The following is a 21,164-nucleotide window of genomic DNA, read 5'->3' on the forward strand; positions in this document are numbered from 1 at the left end:
TGCCATAATATGGACTACTACAGAACAGACAAAATAATGGTGTTTCACCAAATAGGGCTATTTACTGTGTACCAACCCTACCTTGTCACAACACAACTAATTGGCTCAAACACATAAAGAAGGAAAGAAATTCCACAAATTAACATTTACCAAGGCACACCTGTTAATGGAAAATCATGAGGTCACTCTGAGGTCCTTTGGGGGTGTTGTGGGTTATTTGCGTCTTTGGGATCTTTTTGGGATTTTAGGTCTTTTGGGTCCTCAGGGTCTTCAGTTTCAGTACCCATGGTCCTGTTTTTATAATACAGTATACTCGTGCACCCACTCCGTACGGAACGACAGGGTCAAGTTATTATCCTTTGTGGGGTATATAGATTACAGTGGATCTCGTCTCACGACCGTTATTCTGTGGTGAACACGATAAGCATACACAATACCTCAACGATGTCAGGATTCCTGCAGATCTCATTCAGTTTAGTGTTGAATAGCAGTCGCGACTGTTTAAAAAGGTAATCCTACGTGTTTGTGGTTTATAATATATATATATATATATATATATATATATATATATATATATATATATATATATATATATATATATATATATATATCTTCTCTTCTTCTTCTTTCGGCTGCTCCCGTTAGGGGTCGTCACAGCAGATCATCCTTATGATCCGCATAGTGATTTGGCACATGTTTTACGCCGGATGCCCTTCCTGACGCAACCCTGGTCGCCTCTTATGACACAGGGATATGGTACACCAATTTTAACCGGGGTATACACCGGCCCAGTATACTGGTACTCATTTCGCCGACCTCGGAAGGATGACAGGCTGAGTCAACCCCCTGGTGTATTAATTCAGTGGCCCAACGGGGTTTGAACTCAGGACCTTTTGGATCCCAAGCCACTGCCCTAACCACTGTGCCAACACCAGGAAATATATATATATATATATATATATATATATATATATATATATATATATATATATATATATATATATATATATATATATATATATATATATATATATATATATATATATATAAATATAAATATATATATATATATATATATATATATATATATATATATATATATATATATATTCCTGGTTGGCCTCTTCTCCTTCTCTGTGGGGCTTGCCCCATGAAACACCATGATAAGTTATTTATACATGTTAACACAGCATTTGTCCAAGGATGAAAACCCCCTTTGGGAGGAAAGAAAATGAAGTAGTTACAAGCTCCATCATGTGACCCTTAGTCCTTCTGTCAAGTTTGGTTGAGAGTGTGTACGTAACCACCGAATGTTTGGCGGTCATAAAACACACAGTCAGTCAGACTCCAAATTGTGTATTTTAGTATGATTATGACTCCGGTGTTCGAACCGCTGCAAGCTAGACACACCTGACGCTTGAACCTTCTACCACCAAGACAGGTGGCTGTAGTAAGTCCTTATTTTTCTTTGAATGATGGTTATCCGAAGCAAACAACAAGCATAAAATCAAATTCTTCTTTTGGTGCCTTTTATGGAATGCCATCTTCAGACATTGAACTAAGAAAGGGAGAAAGTGAAGAGTTCTCTCTCCCCCCCCCCCCCCCCGTTTTGTCCCATTGACGCTTCTTCTTCCTCTTCCAATCTTCTGATCACTCTTCCTCTTACCCGTATTGATGTGCATGACCCCATGTTTCTCTTCGTTTTTTTTTTTCTCTCTCCTGCATTGGAATGGTGTCATGTGGTGTTGGTGTAATGCAGTTTGTGTCATGATGAAACTAATGACCCCCTGTGTTGGGTGTCCTTGTGTAAAGTTCAACTGGAGGTAGAGGAAGTACTTACTGATCTGGAATCCACCAGGAGGTGGGATGGGGTGTGCTGCATTTGGCTGTGCTTTGCTGTTGGGGTTGCAACATACCGAAAAACCAAGACCAGAATTTATTAGCTTAAAAAAAACTCATGCTAAGATGTGTTGATAAATAATCTTTGAACCTCATCACTTATTCTGTCCTCATTTTTCAGTGAAGAATATGCCTACTCACTCAACAACCTCTGATGACACAGTCACTCAGTTTATCAACTGCTTCTTGCTCAGAGACCAAAAGCTCCAACAGTAAGTGACTCTGTTGCTGTACATGGCTACTACTACGACTACTACTACTACTACTACTACTACTACTACTACTACTACTACTACTACCACAACCGATGGAATCAATAAAACATCATTCAGAATATGCTAACCACTTTGAGAATTGAGCTGAATTTGACTTTTGTGTGTTATTCCATTGTCTGAGCAAAAGAGGTTCTCAATAAAGAGTTATAACAGATTAAAAAAAACCCTGACTAATCAAGACAAGAAAAGAAACCTCCAATGCATTATATCCGGACTAATAAAAAAAAAACCAGGAGAAACAAAAGCCTGACGAATCAAGACTGATTAAAAAAAAAAACCACTGACTACTCAAGACTGATTAAAAAAAACAAAAACTCACTGACTAATCAAGACTGTTTAAAAAGCTCACTCATCGAGACTAATCCAGACGCAATTTATTATAATGCGACTCATAAAACACCCACTGGATCAAAAACCCGACTAATCAAGATTGATTAAAAAGCCACCAATTGAGACTTATGCAGACCCAATTTATTATAATCCGACTCATAAAACATCCACTGGATCAAAAACCCAACTAATCAAGACTGATTAAAATGCCACTAATTGAGACTAATCCAGATCCAATTTATTATAATCTGACTCGTAAAACACCCACTGGATCAAAAACCAGACTAATCAAGACTGATTAAAAATCCACTAATCGAGACGAATCCAGACCCAATTTATTATCATCCGACTCATAAAAACACACTGGATCAAAAACCCGACTAATCAAGACAGAATAAAAAGCCACTAATCCAGACCCAATTTATTATAATCTGACTCATAAAACACCCACTGGATCAAAAACCCGACTAATCAACACTGATTAAAAATCCACTAATCGAGACCAATCCAGACCCGATTTATTATACTCCGACTCATAAAACACCCACTGGATCAAAAACCCAACTAATCATGAGAGATTAAAAAGCCACTAATCGAGACTAATCCAGACCCAATTTATTATAATCCGACTCATAAAACACCCACTGGATCAAAAACCCGACTAATCAAGACAGATTAAAAAGCCACGAATTGAGACTAATCCAGACCCAATTTATTATAATCCAACTCATAAAACACCCACTGCATCAAAAACCCGACTAATCAAGACATTAAAAAGCCACGAATTGAGACTAATCCAGACCCAATTTATAATAATCTGACTCATAAAACACCTACTGGATCAAAAACCCAACTAATCAAGACAGATTATAAAGCCACTAATTGAGACTAACCTAGACCCAATTTATTATTATCTGACTCATAAAAACACACTGGATCAAAAACCTGACTAATCAAGACAGAATAAAAAGCCACAAATCCAGACCCAATTTATTATAATCTGGATCAAAAACCCAACTAATCAAGACAGATTAAAAAGCCACTAATCGAGACTAATCCAGACCCAATTTATTATAATCCGACTCATAAAACACCCGCTGGATCAAAAACCCGACTAATCAAGACAGATTAAAAAGCCACTAATCGAGACTAATCCAGACCCAATTTATTATAATCCAACTCATAAAACACCCACTGGATCAAAAACCCAACTAATCATGAGAGATTAAAAAGCCACTAATCCAGACCCAATTTATTATAATCCAACTCATGAAACACCCACTGGATAAAAAACCCGACTAATCAAGACAGATTAAAAAGCCACGAATTGAGACTAATCCAGACCCAATTTATTATAATCTGACTCATAAAACACCTTCTGGATCAAAAACCCGACTTCTCAAGACTGATTAAAAAGCCACTAATTGAGACTAATCCAGACCCAATTTATTATAATCTGACTCATAAAAACACACTGGATCAAAAACCCGACTAATCAAGACAATAAAAAGCCACTAATCCAGACCCAATTTATTATAATCTGACTCATAAAACACCCACTGGATCAAAAACCCGACTAATCAAGACAGATTAAAAAGCCACTAATCGAGACTAATCCAGACCCAATTTATTATAATCCAACTCATAAAACACCCACTGGATCAAAAACCCAACTAATCATGAGAGATTAAAAAGCCACTAATCCAGACCCAATTTATTATAATCCAACTCATGAAACACCCACTGGATAAAAAACCCGACTAATCAAGACAGATTAAAAAGCCACGAATTGAGACTAATCCAGACCCAATTTATTATAATCTGACTCATAAAACACCTTCTGGATCAAAAACCCGACTTCTCAAGACTGATTAAAAAGCCACTAATTGAGACTAATCCAGACCCAATTTATTATAATCTGACTCATAAAAACACACTGGATCAAAAACCCGACTAATCAAGACAATAAAAAGCCACTAATCCAGACCCAATTTATTATAATCTGACTCATAAAACACCCACTGGATCAAAAACCCGACTAATCAAGACAGATTAAAAAGCCACTAATCCAGACCCAATTTATTATAATCCAACTCATAAAACACCCACTGGATCAAAAACCCAACTAATCATGAGAGATTAAAAAGCCACGAATTGAGACTAATCCAGACCCAATTTATTATCATCTGACTCATTAAAACACACTGGATCAAAAACCTGACGAATCAAGACAGAATAAAAAGCCACTAATCCAGACCCAATTTATTATAATCTGACTCATAAAACACCCACTGAATAAAAAACCCAACTCATCAAGACAGATTAAAAAGCCACTAATTGAGACTAATCCAGAACCAATTTATTATAATCTGACTCATAAAACACCTACTGGATCAAAAACCCGACTTCTCAAGACTGATTAAAAAGCCACGAATTGAGACTAATCCAGACCCAATTTATTATAATCTGACTCATAAATCACCCACTGGATCAAAAACCCGACTAATCAAGACAGTTTAAAAAGCCATGAATTGAGACTAATCCAGACCCAATTTATTATTTTCTGACTCATAAAACATCGACTGGATCAAAAACCCGACTTCTCAAGACTGATTAAAAAGCCACTAATTGAGACTAATCCAGACCCAATTTATTATAATCTGACTCATAAAAACACACTGGATCAAAAACCCGACTAATCAAGGCAGAATAAAAAGCCACGAATCCAGACCCAATTTATTATAATCTGACTCATAAAACACCCACTGGATCAAAAACCCGACTAATCAAGACATTAAAAAGCCACTAATCGAGGCTAATCCAGACCCAATTTATTATAATCCAACTCATAAAACACCACTGGATCAAAAACCCGACTAATCAAGACAGATTAAAAAGCCATGAATTGAGACTAATCCAGACCCAATTTATTAGAATCTGACTCATAAAACACCTACTGGATCAAAAACCCAACTAATCAGGACATTAAAAAGCCACGAATCGAGACTAATCCAGACCCAATTTATTATAATCTGACTCATAAAGCACCTACTGGATCAAAAACCCGACTTCAAAGAGACTGATTAATAAGCCACTAATTGAGACTAATCCAGACCAAATTTATTATCATCCGACTCATAAAAACACACTGGATCAAAAACCCGACTAATCAAGACAATAAAATGCCACTAATCCAGACCCAATTTATTATAATCTGACTCATAAAACACCTACTGGATCAAAAACCCAACTAATCAAGACAGATTAAAAAGCCACGAATCGAGACTAATCCAGACCCCATTTATTATAATCTGACTCATAAAACACCCACTGAATCAAAAACCCAACTCATCAAGACAGATTAAAAAGCCACTAATCGAGACTAATCCAGACCCAATTTATTATAATCCAACTCATAAAACACCTACTGGATCAAAAACCTGACTTCTCAAGACTGATCAAAAAGCCACTAATTTAGACTAATCTAGACCCAATTTATTACAATCCGACTCGTAAAACACCCACTCGATCAAAAACCCAACTAATCAAGACAGATTAAAAAGCCACTAATCCAGACCCAATTTATTATAATCCGACTCATAAAACACCCGCTGGATCAAAAACCCGATTAATCAAGACAGATTAAAAAACCACTAATCCAGACCCAATTTATTATAATCCAACTCATAAAACACCCACTGGATCAAAACCCGACTAATCAAGACAGATTAAAAAGCCACGAATTGAGACTAATCCAGACCCAATTTATTATAATCCAACTCATAAAACACCCACTGCATCAAAAACCCGACTAATCAAGACAGATTATAAAGCCACTAATCGAGACTAATCCAGACCCAATTTATTATAATCTGACTCATAAAAACACACTGGATCAAAAACCTGACTAATCAAGACAGAATAAAAAGCCACAAATCCAGACCCAATTTATTATAATCTGGATCAAAAACCCAACTAATCAAGACAGATTAAAAAGCCACTAATCGAGACTAATCCAGACCCAATTTATTATAATCCGACTCATAAAACACCCACTGGATCAAAAACCCGACTAATCAAGACAGATTAAAAAGCCACTAATCCAGACCCAATTTATTATAATCCAACTCATGAAACACCCACTGGATAAAAAACCCGACTAATCAAGACAGATTAAAAAGCCACGAATTGAGATTAATCCAGACCCAATTTATTATAATCTGACTCATAAAACACCTTCTGGATCAAAAACCCGACTTCTCAAGACTGATTAAAAAGCCACTAATTGAGACTAATCCAGACCCAATTTATTATAATCTGACTCATAAAAACACACTGGATCAAAAACCCGACTAATCAAGACAATAAAAAGCCACTAATCCAGACCCGATTTATTATAATCTGACTCATAAAACACCCACTGGATCAAAAACCCGACTAATCAAGACAGATTAAAAAGCCACTAATCGAGACTAATCCAGACCCAATTTATTATAATCCAACTCATAAAACACCCACTGGATCAAAAACCCAACTAATCATGAGAGATTAAAAAGCCACTAATTGAGACTAATCCAGGCCCAATTTATTATCATCTGACTCATTAAAACACACTGGATCAAAAACCTGACGAATCAAGACAGAATAAAAAGCCACTAATCCAGACCCAATTTATTATAATCTGACTCATAAAACACCTACTGGATCAAAAACCCAACTAATCAAGACAGATTAAAAAGCCACTAATCGAGACTAATCCAGACCCAATTTATTATAATCTGACTCATAAAACACCCACTGAATAAAAAACCCAACTCATCAAGACAGATTAAAAAGCCACTAATTGAGACTAATCCAGACCCAATTTATTATCATCTGACTCATTAAAACACACTGGATCAAAAACCTGACGAATCAAGACAGAATAAAAAGCCACTAATCCAGACCCAATTTATTATAATCCAACTCATAAAACACCCACTGCATCAAAAACCCGACTAATCAAGACAGATTATAAAGCCACTAATCGAGACTAATCCAGACCCAATTTATTATAATCTGACTCATAAAAACACACTGGATCAAAAACCTGACTAATCAAGACAGATTAAAAAGCCACTAATCGAGACTAATCCAGACCCAATTTATTATAATCCAACTCATAAAACACCCACTGGATCAAAAACCCAACTAATCATGAGAGATTAAAAAGCCACTAATCCAGACCCAATTTATTATAATCCAACTCATGAAACACCCACTGGATAAAAAACCCGACTAATCAAGACAGATTAAAAAGCCACGAATTGAGACTAATCCAGACCCAATTTATTATAATCTGACTCATAAAACACCTTCTGGATCAAAAACCCGACTTCTCAAGACTGATTAAAAAGCCACTAATTGAGACTAATCCAGACCCAATTTATTATAATCTGACTCATAAAAACACACTGGATCAAAAACCCGACTAATCAAGACAATAAAAAGCCACTAATCCAGACCCAATTTATTATAATCTGACTCATAAAACACCCACTGGATCAAAAACCCGACTAATCAAGACAGATTAAAAAGCCACTAATCGAGACTAATCCAGACCCAATTTATTATAATCCAACTCATAAAACACCCACTGGATCAAAAACCCAACTAATCATGAGAGATTAAAAAGCCACTAATTGAGACTAATCCAGGCCCAATTTATTATCATCTGACTCATTAAAACACACTGGATCAAAAACCTGATGAATCAAGACAGAATAAAAAGCCACTAATCCAGACCCAATTTATTATAATCCGACTCATAAAACACCCTCTGGATCAAAAATCCAACTAATCAAGACAGATTAAAAAGCCACTAATCGAGACTAATCCAGACCCAATTTATTATAATCTGACTCGTAAAACACCCACTGGATCAAAAACCCGACAAATCAAGACGGATTAAAAAGCCACGAATTGAGACTAATCCAGACCCAATTTATTATAATCTGACTCATAAAACACCCACTGGATCAAAAACCCGACTAATCAAGACAGATTAAAAAGCCACTAATCGAGGCTAATCCAGACCCAATTTATTATAATCCAACTCATAAAACACCCACTGCATCAAAAACCCGACTAATCAAGACAGATTATAAAGCCACTAATCGAGACTAATCCAGACCCAATTTATTATAATCTGACTCATAAAAACACACTGGATCAAAAACCTGACTAATCAAGACAGAATAAAAAGCCACAAATCCAGACCCAATTTATTATAATCTGGATCAAAAACCCAACTAATCAAGACAGATTAAAAAGCCACTAATCGAGACTAATCCAGACCCAATTTATTATAATCCGACTCATAAAACACCCACTGGATCAAAAACCCGACTAATCAAGACAGATTAAAAAGCCACTAATCCAGACCCAATTTATTATAATCCAACTCATGAAACACCCACTGGATAAAAAACCCGACTAATCAAGACAGATTAAAAAGCCACGAATTGAGATTAATCCAGACCCAATTTATTATAATCTGACTCATAAAACACCTTCTGGATCAAAAACCCGACTTCTCAAGACTGATTAAAAAGCCACTAATTGAGACTAATCCAGACCCAATTTATTATAATCTGACTCATAAAAACACACTGGATCAAAAACCCGACTAATCAAGACAATAAAAAGCCACTAATCCAGACCCGATTTATTATAATCTGACTCATAAAACACCCACTGGATCAAAAACCCGACTAATCAAGACAGATTAAAAAGCCACTAATCGAGACTAATCCAGACCCAATTTATTATAATCCAACTCATAAAACACCCACTGGATCAAAAACCCAACTAATCATGAGAGATTAAAAAGCCACTAATTGAGACTAATCCAGGCCCAATTTATTATCATCTGACTCATTAAAACACACTGGATCAAAAACCTGACGAATCAAGACAGAATAAAAAGCCACTAATCCAGACCCAATTTATTATAATCTGACTCATAAAACACCTACTGGATCAAAAACCCAACTAATCAAGACAGATTAAAAAGCCACTAATCGAGACTAATCCAGACCCAATTTATTATAATCTGACTCATAAAACACCCACTGAATAAAAAACCCAACTCATCAAGACAGATTAAAAAGCCACTAATTGAGACTAATCCAGACCCAATTTATTATCATCTGACTCATTAAAACACACTGGATCAAAAACCTGACGAATCAAGACAGAATAAAAAGCCACTAATCCAGACCCAATTTATTATAATCCAACTCATAAAACACCCACTGCATCAAAAACCCGACTAATCAAGACAGATTATAAAGCCACTAATCGAGACTAATCCAGACCCAATTTATTATAATCTGACTCATAAAAACACACTGGATCAAAAACCTGACTAATCAAGACAGAATAAAAAGCCACAAATCCAGACCCAATTTATTATAATCTGGATCAAAAACCCAACTAATCAAGACAGATTAAAAAGCCACTAATCGAGACTAATCCAGACCCAATTTATTATAATCCGACTCATAAAACACCCGCTGGATCAAAAACCCGACTAATCAAGACAGATTAAAAAGCCACTAATCCAGACCCAATTTATTATAATCCAACTCATGAAACACCCACTGGATAAAAAACCCGACTAATCAAGACAGATTAAAAAGCCACGAATTGAGATTAATCCAGACCCAATTTATTATAATCTGACTCATAAAACACCTTCTGGATCAAAAACCCGACTTCTCAAGACTGATTAAAAAGCCACTAATTGAAACTAATCCAGACCCAATTTATTATAATCTGATTCATAAAAACACACTGGATCAAAAACCCGACTAATCAAGACAATAAAAAGCCACTAATCCAGACCCGATTTATTATAATCTGACTCATAAAACACCCACTGGATCAAAAACCCGACTAATCAAGACAGATTAAAAAGCCACTAATCGAGACTAATCCAGACCCAATTTATTATAATCCAACTCATAAAACACCCACTGGATCAAAAACCCAACTAATCATGAGCGATTAAAAAGCCACTAATTGAGACTAATCCAGACCCAATTTATTATCATCTGACTCATTAAAACACACTGGATCAAAAACCTGACGAATCAAGACAGAATAAAAAGCCACTAATCCAGACCCAATTTATTATAATCTGACTCATAAAACACCTACTGGATCAAAAACCCAACTAATCAAGACAGATTAAAAAGCCACTAATCGAGACTAATCCAGACCCAATTTATTATAATCTGCATCATAAAACACCCACTGAATAAAAAACCCAACTCATCAAGACAGAATAAAAAGCCACTAATTGAGACTAATCCAGAACCAATTTATTATAATCTGACTCATAAAACACCTACTGGATCAAAAACCCGACTTCTCAAGACTGATTAAAAAGCCACGAATTGAGACTAATCCAGACCCAATTTATTATAATCCGACTCATAAAACACCCTCTGGATCAAAAATCCAACTAATCAAGACAGATTAAAAAGCCACTAATCGAGGCTAATCCAGACCCAATTTATTATAATCCAACTCATAAAACACCCACTGGATCAAAAACCCGACTAATCAAGACAGATTAAAAAGCCATGAATTGAGACTAATCCAGACCCAATTTATTATAATCTGACTCATAAAACACCTACTGGATCAAAAACCCAACTAATCAGGACATTAAAAAGCCACGAATCGAGACTAATCCAGACCCAATTTATTATAATCTGACTCATAAAGCACCTACTGGATCAAAAACCCGACTTCTCAAGACTGATTAATAAGCCACTAATTGAGACTAATCCAGACCAAATTTATTATCATCCGACTCATAAAAACACACTGGATCAAAAACCCGACTAATCAAGACAATAAAATGCCACTAATCCAGACCCAATTTATTATAATCTGACTCATAAAACACCTACTGGATCAAAAACCTGACTTCTCAAGACTGATCAAAAAGCCACTAATTTAGACTAATCTAGACCCAATTTATTATAATCCGACTCATAAAACACCCACTCGATCAAAAACCCAACTAATCAAGACAGATTAAAAAGCCACTAATCGAGACTAATCCAGACCCAATTTATTATAATCTGACTCGTAAACCACCTACTGGATCAAAAACCCGACTTCTCAAGACTGATTAAAAAGCTGCTAATTGAGACTAATCCAGACCCAATTTATTATAATCCAACTTATACCCACTGGATCAAAAACCCGACTAATCAAGAATAATAACAAAATAAAAACCCGACTGATTAAAACTGATTATATAGCCACTAAATAATAAATGACCGTTTTTATAGCCATTTTTCCCTGCTGTGCAGGGGTTGGGCTTTTTCTTGAGGCAATGTTTTATGGCCGGATGCCCTTCCTGATGCCAACCCTGGTCACCTCTTACGACACACAGGGATATGGTACACCTATTCTAACCGGGGCATACACCGGGACCAGTACACTGGTACTCATTTCGACAACCTCGGAAGGATGGCAGGCTGAGCCAACCCCCTGGTGTTAATTCAGCAGCCAACGGGGCTTGAACTCAGGACCCTGGGATCCCAAGCCACCACCCTAACCACTAAGCCAACACCAGGCTTGATTATATAGCCACTAATCGAGACTAATCCAGATACAATTTATTATAATCAGACTAATAACCAGAGTTGGTGTCAAAGCCACCCAATGCTCGCCTGTTTATACATTTATCGTTTTTAAAAGACTAGTCTAATAATATTTTTTTATAAAGCATTGCAGTGAAGTCTAATCGAAATAATTTTAAAGCAATATATGTATTTGTATATTGTAATCAGTAAAAAATAGTGTGGTAGATAAAAACATTAGAAAGGAAAATACTTTAACGTTGATGTGCTACAACAAAGTTAAGTTCAAAACAGGTCAAAAATGAAAAAAAAATTTAAATTATTTTTTAATTTCAACTTCACTACACCAATTATATACCCCAAAGGAATCTCCATGCCAAATATCAGCATCCTAGTACACATATTAAATGAATGGCAAGCTTCTAAATGACTTGCACCAAAACGTTTAACATTTTCACGCTCACACTGACGCTCACACTCACGCCGGGGTATCGCTATAGCTCTCTGTTCTTCGAACAGGCGAGCTAAAAAACAGAGTTGGTGTCAAAGCCACCCAATGCTCGCCTGTTTATACATTTATCGTTTTTAAAAGACTAGTCTAATAATATTTTTAATAAAGCATTGCAGTGAAGTCTGATCCAAATAATTTTAAAGCAATATCTGTATTTGTATATTGTAATCAGTAAAAAAAAGTGTGGTAGATAAAAACATGAGAAAGGAAATAACTTGCACCAAAAACTTTAACATGTTGACGCTCACACCGGGGGTATCGTTATAGCTCTCTGTTGTTCGAACAGGCGAGCTAAAAACCGCTGGATCAAAAGCCTGACTAATCAAGACTAACAAAAAAAAACCCCAACTTACTAAGGATTGATCAAAAATCAGATTAATCAAGACAAATCAAAAACCTGAATTATGAAGATTACTCAATAACACAATGGATCAACAATCCAACAAATCAAAAATCAGATTAATCAAGACAGATCAAAAATCGAATTGATCAAAACTAATTGAAAACTTGAGTAATCAAGACTGATCAAAAACTCACCAGACAAAAAACACAACTTCAAGATTGAATAAATAAAAAAACTTCACTAACTAAATTGGTTTGAGGTTTTGATCGAATTTTTTTTTTTTTGTGGCCATCTCATGGTACGAATTGGGTGGTTTTTCTTTTCCTCTAAACAAGACGTGTTGTTGTTTTGTTGTGGCCATCTTATGGTACGAATTGGGTGGTTTTTCTTTCCCTCTAAATAAGATGTGTTGTTGTTTTGTTGCAGAGAAGACCTGTGGGTTCGTCAAGGTAAGATCCTCAACCCTGAAAAGGTATTCTTTGATGAGAAGATTCCAGCTGATGTCCAAGTCGACTGCTGTGGGAAGATATTGGCTCCCGGTTTCATTGATGTTCAAATAAATGGTACGTGACGGACGGACGTGGTTGAACCCATGGGATTCTCATCTGTCGTGCACGCTTCGAGGGTCTGAAGGGAACATATCCCAAAGTTTCCCTAGACTTCTCGGGTTACTTATGTAGATAGGGTTCCAAAGGTCCCTCGAGGATATCAACAAACAATTTGTTTGGCGCAAACAAGGCAGTGTTTATGAGGATGCACGTGCACATTGGAGAATAAAGTAACGAAGGAAGTCAACTTGTCTTTTAATGTGCTACTGAATGTTTAGTACAGTTACAATACCACTGAAGTATTGTAAGTTGCATCATTTTGGTACTTTTACTCTCCTTGTATCAAATCTATGTGTTGTTGAGCCAAACAACAACACACAGCTTTGATGCAAGAGCAGCCAAACATTTGGTGCTTGTAGAAGTGCTGGTTTTGCAGTGAATGGTGGTGGTAGTGATCATCATTCCGTATACAGCCTGTGGCTGTTTGTTGCAGCTGGAGCACCACTGTGCCGCTGATGCAGTGCCCCCTGTTTCCAGGAAGCTGGTATTCATTTTGCCAACTTCAGAAGGATGACAGGCTGAGTCAACCCACCTAATGCTATGGAACGGCACGACAGGAGCTCAAACTCAACTCCAAGATCTTGAGCCAGCCACCTTAACAGTAAAGCCAACATCAGATTTGGTGGGAGTGATGACTGCTGTTGTCAAGATGGTGGCACTGTTGTGGAAATGTCGGTTCTGATTGCGGTGGTGACTCCCTTGTCAAGATAGTGGACATAACAGTATTGTAGTGGTGGTGATTGTGGAGTTTGGAGTGGTAGTGGTGGGAGAACTTCAGCTTGATGTAGATGTAGATGTCGATTGTGGTGAAAATGGATGAATTTGTTGTAGAATCAGGATTAATCCTGTACGTTGTTGTACAAATCTAAATGCCATGGAACCATGGATATGGATATGATATGTGCCTTTATGTGGATATGATTTTTTACTAAAAACACAAACTCTCCACAATAGTAATGTCCATGCTTTGCTCATCTCGTGCTTGGTTCGAACGTCTTTGTGCGATGAGAGTTTTGTTCACTGTTTGTGGCGCCAAAGTTCGAACCTTTTATGAAGAATTTCAAAATCCAGCCTCGATTTGATGTCCTTGTCTAACTGTCTTGGACATGGTTGGCTTGTAGTTCTTTTGTTGTTTTTTTGTGTGAAGTACTTCATCCTTTTTTTGTTGGTGTTGCTTGTTTTAATGACCTTGGGACTTGGTTTCAGGAGGATATGGAGTGGATTTCTCCTCCAGTGGAGCTTACTTGCGGGATGGAGTGCAGTTGGTGGGAAAGAAACTTTTGTCCCACGGTGTCACCTCCTTCTGCCCAACCATTGTTACATCCCCGACTCAGGTTTACTATCAGGTAAATGGACTTGTGTAATGGCAGAAGTGCGGGAGGGGGGAGGAGGAAGCAATTGCATGTCCGAGCATAAGGTGTGTGCACACGTGCGCCGTCGGTCATCATCTCCACTCGTGAGTCTCGAAGACTAAAGGGACCCTTCCCTGGTTCCGAAACATCCCTCTGCACCCCAGCAAGGAACCACGACTCAGGAACCAAGCAGTCTCCTTATACATGCTCTGTTTCCCCATGTGTCTCCGAAGTATCGATGTCAGTCTGCACCACCTCCCAGATGCGCCGTCGGTCATCATCTCCACTCGTGAGTCTCGAAGACTGAAGGCCCTGTCACACCTTGACGATTTAGCCAGCGTATGCCTGACGTATGCAAAATTTGGCTAAAACGCTGGCACACGTCGAATACGTTATGGGTAAGTTTGTATACGTTAAGAGCATGCTGGCATACGTCGTAGTACGCTGGCTTTTTTCGTAGTACGCTGGCATACGTCTTTGTACGCTGGCATACGTCGTAGTACGCGGAGGTGTTAGACAAATTTTCCATGCTTGAAATTTTTCGACGTATGCCAGCGTATGACTCGCACGTTCTGCATACGCTTGGCCATAAGTTGTAGGCACGTTACGCGATCGTTGACACACGTCGACACGCATTACTTGTAAGTTACTCATAAGTCGAAACACGTCGAGGTAATGTTTAGCATCAGTGTTCCAGACTCCCTGTTTTTTGTTTTTTTTCTTCGGTATGACGGTGATGTTGACACTTCGATTTGTAGTGCGGTTATAATATAATATAATTAATAGGCTGCCGCTCAACAATTTAAATCATAACCGCACGAGAAATCGAAGTGTCAACATCACCGTCATACCGGAAATTAAAAAAAAAAAAACCAGGGAGTCTGGAACACTGAGGCTAACCATTACCTCGACGTGTTTCGACTTATGAGTAACGTATGTCGATGTGTGTCAACGATCGCGTAGCAGGCCTACAACTTATGCCAGCGTATGCGGAACGTGTGTCATACACCGAGTACGTCGAGAAATTTTCAACATGCTAAAAATTTGTCGACATATGCCAGCATACTACGGCATATGCCAGCATGCTCTTAATGTATACAAAACTTACCCATAACGTATTCGACGTGTGCCAGCTTGCTTCGGCAAATTTTTCATACGTCGGCAGACGCTGGCTAAAACTTCAATGTGTGACCGGCTTCACACTTCGATGTCGAGTGCGGTTATGATTTGAATCGTCGAGCTGCAGCTTATTAATAGCCTACGCCACGTGATCGTCGGCGATACGCTGTCGCGTGCTATACATAAGTTAGACTATCGTTGGGCATGTGTTGTGAACGCCGACAACACGCTCAGCATTCGTTGGTATAAGTTATCTATATGTGATTGAAACGTTCTGTGTCCGTTACTAATACGTTATGCATATGTCCATCACGTTATTATACACCCAAAACTTAAAAAAATATCAATAGTTCAGCGTACGCCAGCGTTTTACATACATTTTGATACCTTGCCATACGCTGGTTAAAACGTCAAGGTGTGACAGCCCCTTAAAGGGACCCTTCCCTGGTTCCGAGACATCCCTCTGCACCCCAGCAAGGAACCACGACTCGGGAACCAAGCAGTCTCCTTATACATGCTCTGTTTCCCCTTGTGTCCCTGAAGTATCGATGTCAGTCTGCACCACCTCCCAGTACACCCAGTCTTAGTCTCTTCCTTCTCAGTCTCATCCTTCCTCAACGGGATGGAGTCTGCAAGGGCAGGCTGCATTCCAAAAAAGTTGATTGGTGCCACTCGCCAAAGCTATTGTCCTCAGCTCGGTTCTCGCTCCCATTGAAGTCGTCGTATTTGGCACGGTCCTCATTCCCATGGAACTAAGCCTCTTTCATCCTCAACGGGCGGAACTTGGCAAGAGGGAGTCACCAAGGCTTGAGCCTTCGCTTCCGGCAGCATGCGATCAACACATCCCGCCGATCTGCTAGGCCACTTCACAAACGCATGTCGATTGGCATGATATCGGGCGTCTTGTGTGCGGTCCTCATTCCCATCTAAGCTGCCGTTTTCAGATCGTTCTACGTTGCCTTCTAAACTGTTGTATTTGACGCATCTCTCGATCCTTTTTGTATGTGTCGTTGGTTATCTCCATATGTGAGTTTCAGAAGGTGGAATAAAGTCCTCCCAGGTCTCGAAGTATCCACCTCCATTTCAATTTGCGATCATGATTCATGGACCAATTTGTGAAGTTTTCTTGTTCTCAAAGTTTTGTTCCGAGGGCTCTTTTGAGGATCGTCACTGAACCCCGGACAGCTCCCAACTACAGTTTGTTTGTAGTAATATTCCCAGGATTGTTTTTTTGGGGTCTCTGTAAGGTTCTTCTTCATCATTCCCGTTGCTCCAATTATAATCACTGGGACAACTCCGGCATTATTCAGCTTCCAGGATCTTTTCATTTCTTTTTTTAGCTCACCTGGAACATAGTTCCGGGGAGCTTTTGGAATGGCGCCTCTGTCCGTCTGTCCACAAATACTTGCAACTTCTTCTCTGAAATGACACATAGGATTCTGATGAAATTTTACCACAACCTTCATCACCCGTGATGTCCGAAAGTTTGTTCATGAGATTAAAAAAAAAAAATTGGGGTCTGAGGGGGTCTATGGTGGGGGGTTGCCCCGCAAAATATGTATCTGCTTCCTTCTCCGAAACCACACACAATTTTGATGAAACGACCACAACCTTTATCACCCATGATGTACCAAAGTTTATTCACAACGTTAAAAAAATTGGGGTCTGATGGGGTCTATGGGAAGGGTTGCCCCCCAAAATAGCCACATACTTTCTTCAAAGTTGCATATTTTGTGGGTCATCCATGCTTACCGGTGGTTCCCTGGTTTTCTTATCCAGCCACTACTCGATGAGCACCCAGGGGTATTACCCCTATTTTTGTGGATGGTGAGGAGTTTCCTTGTTTTAATATCAGTTTATTATTCCACACCTGTACTGGAATACTGGTATTACTCGTTGGTTTATGGCTTTGATTCTGTTCCGTGGAGAGAGGTATGTTTTCAGGATCAGCCTCGTATTACGCAGGTATTCTTTGGTGATTGTTTGGTGCATTTTAAAAATTTTTTTTAAATGTCACACTTGCGAAGTACCCGTGACATGCACGGAAGCGGGTTCAACAGCCGGTTCGTGAAGGACTTGGGCTAAAAAAAACTTACTGCAGCTGACCCAAATAGAAGTAAGGTGGGTAATATTTCAATGATGTCACAATGGCGAAACTACAAATGCCGAATCCGTGAACGTCACGGGTGGAAACTCTAACATTATTTCCTCATTCTGCTTTAAACTCGATCTCTATATATTTTCATTCCAAACAGCATCCTTCCAACCACAAATTAACACTATGCCATTAATATTACATAATACAAACACTCGTTTTGGGGGGGGAGGAGGATGGTTTCGTGTTGGTCTACCTTGTACAAATATGCACGTAGCTCACTTATCGTAGCTCACTACGAATATGCACGTAGCTCACTTATCTTGGCCAAATTCCATTTGAATGTCATCGGAGTTCCGTTTAATTACAGTGTGTTCTGCTAATTGTTCATTGTTTGGTGCAAAAAGTTTTAAATCAACCAATGTGGAGTAGATGTGTCACCTTTCTTGTCTCTGGACGTTCACTTATTTGACGTTGGGGTGTATAAGTGGGTCCAGGGTCATTAATGAGGTTACTCAGTGGGTCCAGGGCAGGCAAAATAGGAGGGACAGAAGGTGTGTGTGTGTGTGTGTGTGTGTGTGTGTGTGTGTGTGTGTGTGTGTGTGTGTGTGTGTGTGTGTGTGTGTGTGTGTGTGTGTGTGTGTGTGTGTGTGTGTGCGCGCTAATCTTGTTATGTGTGGGGCACATGTTTAGAGCAAAAAGAAAGACAAAAGGCAGTGCCTACTGACATGAATAAACGAGGGGGAAGAGGAAAGGGACTACTGGTGCCCCTTATGGGAGAAAGGAGTGGACAGATAGCATCAGAGAGTGATGAAAGAGAAAGATAGCATAAAGAATGGTGGCAAGGCACCAATGTGAAGACCAGAGGTCGGAAAGCCTGGAGCGCAAGGCCTGGACGGCTCAGGTTAAGGCTGTGAGGAGTTGGACACGCTCCACCGTCTAGCTATTTTACACGTCACTCTGGGTGCACCCTTCCATTACAAAGGTTTCACAGACAGTCTGATTCATTGATGGCGACTGATTCCATGATGCTCCACACTGTGTACTGAAGATGACGTTTCTTTTTGAAGTGTGCGGTTTCCTGTGGGCTATATTTGGAGCGAACCGAGTAAATTAGCTTGCATTGTTTGTGTTGCACATCATGTGTTCCTGTATGATTTTTGTTTGCATCACTGTTGTTGGAATACAAACTTTTCTCTGTTGGTCTAGCTGTCTGAGTGGCTCACTATCAAGAGTTAGAACACCCATCACAGCACAAGAAAGGAAAAATATTGCATAGATGATGAACCGCAAGGTGGTTGCGTGGTCAAATCTCCCACCCGCACGATCAATAGCAATCAATCCATCCATCCATTGGGACCATACTCTGTGCAGAGCCTTGGAGCTGCCTACACAGTCTCCTTGGCTATTGGGTACAATCCTGGACGGGTCGCCACTCCGACACAGGATACCAGCAAGCTGGCACTCATTTTGCCACCCTCGGAAGGATGACAGGCAGTCAACCCCACCTGGTGATAATTCAACAGCCAAGGGGATTTGAACTCAGGATCCTAGGATCCCAAGCCCACCACCCTAACCATTAAGTAAACGCCAGGCATAATAGTAATCGACTGCCAAAAAGGACTGTGCACCATCTTCCGGGAAAGCCAAACGGACGTTTACTTCGGCCTAACGAGATTCTGCCACCACAATAGGTTCCTTGTTTGTTAATACTTGGGCTGAGCAAATCCTGAAAAATCCAGTCACATTTGATGAGCCCCTAACAGGCTTGACGCCAACATTTCAAGGGTCGTGCACCTATCCACACCGGAACTATAATGCCAATGAACCAAACCGCGCATCGCCAATGCATACCGATGTTGGGACCAATTTTAATAATACGGAAGGGCTGAAAGAACGAGGAGGGGGGAGGGAGGAGCGGGGAGGGAGGAGCGGGGAGGGGGAATTATGGTTTATATATAGTCACTCTAAACCCCAAAACACTGTTGTGGACCCGGGGTCTGGGGCGAAGAACCTCGGGTTCCCACCAGACTCTCTGGAATCGCAGGCCGTCACACACGAATCACTTCGTGACGTCTAGCTGTCTGACGTCCAGGCGGGTTGCTAAATTGACCACAAATGCCAATAACTCGACCACGTGGCTTAGGGTCCTCCGTTTACTAAATACCGTTTACCTAAAGGTCACGTGATCTAATTACCGGGGGACACATCCTCGGTACGCACTTACTCAAACCAGATCACCTTACCAGATCAGATGCAGCCAAGCGGAACTGCCAAGCACGTACCGGCTAGGAAACAGATCGTTGGGGAATAACGTCCCTGCTAAATTAGGGTGCGAACCATGCTGGAACAATGAAGGAAAACACGAAAACGAGCTGGGAACATTTCTATACAAAGCATTTATTTACAATTAAGCAAGGAAAAGTATGTGACACAGTGAATGGGTTTATTATTATGTACAGCAGGGAAAGTAAGGAATTTGTGGGGTGCGACAAAAGACAAGCAATCTTACAAAAGCAGACACAGAGCAGAGCTATCCCGTTATATATTGTTGCGAATTCGCGCCCACCGGCGTGCGATCGGCCACGTGACTCGAATTGCGGCACGTCGCCCACCGGACGGACAATTCTGTCGTGACCCTCCGGGAACTATCGCCTGCAGCCAGTCACAGGTGGACCTTTCGACCTCACCACAATCGTGCCAATCGGCCACCCGCGTAGGAAGGGGTTGTTCGCCAAACTCGACCTACCTAAGTACCCACGCGGATGGTAGACCGGGCGATCGTACCTCGTCGCAGGCCGACTCCGGACACGAACCGCTTAAGCGGTCCGTTCCGTGCTATCGGGATAACCGAGCGGTGTTATCGTCGGCCTTGACGGTTCCGATTAATTATCGGGCGTTTTAAGCCCACTACCAACGAACCCTTTACGTGAAGCAAGATTGAGATTCAATTAAAGAAAAGACGAAGCGAAACGGGAAAACAGTTCA

General features: G+C 39.7%; 1 protein-coding gene across 5 annotated transcripts in view; it reads left to right on the forward strand.

Moving 5' to 3' along the window:
- The window catches only part of AMDHD2 (amidohydrolase domain containing 2), a 42,909-nt gene that overhangs the window by 3,078 nt on the left and 18,667 nt on the right, over positions 1-21,164 (forward strand). For all 5 annotated transcript variants that reach the window (XM_085863017.1, XM_085863015.1, XM_085863013.1 and 2 more), the window contains 3 exons: positions 2,021-2,111; positions 13,429-13,565; positions 14,817-14,956. In XM_085863017.1, coding sequence (XP_085719143.1) covers positions 2,029-2,111; positions 13,429-13,565; positions 14,817-14,956 — 360 coding nt within the window. In that variant the 5' untranslated portion in view covers positions 2,021-2,028. The remainder of the gene's footprint in view (positions 1-2,020; positions 2,112-13,428; positions 13,566-14,816; positions 14,957-21,164) is intronic.

This window comes from Eptatretus burgeri, chromosome 17 (assembly GCF_056783735.1).
Source record: "Eptatretus burgeri isolate ZD-2024b chromosome 17, Ebu_testis_v1, whole genome shotgun sequence".
Lineage (NCBI taxonomy): Eukaryota > Metazoa > Chordata > Myxini > Myxiniformes > Myxinidae > Eptatretus > Eptatretus burgeri.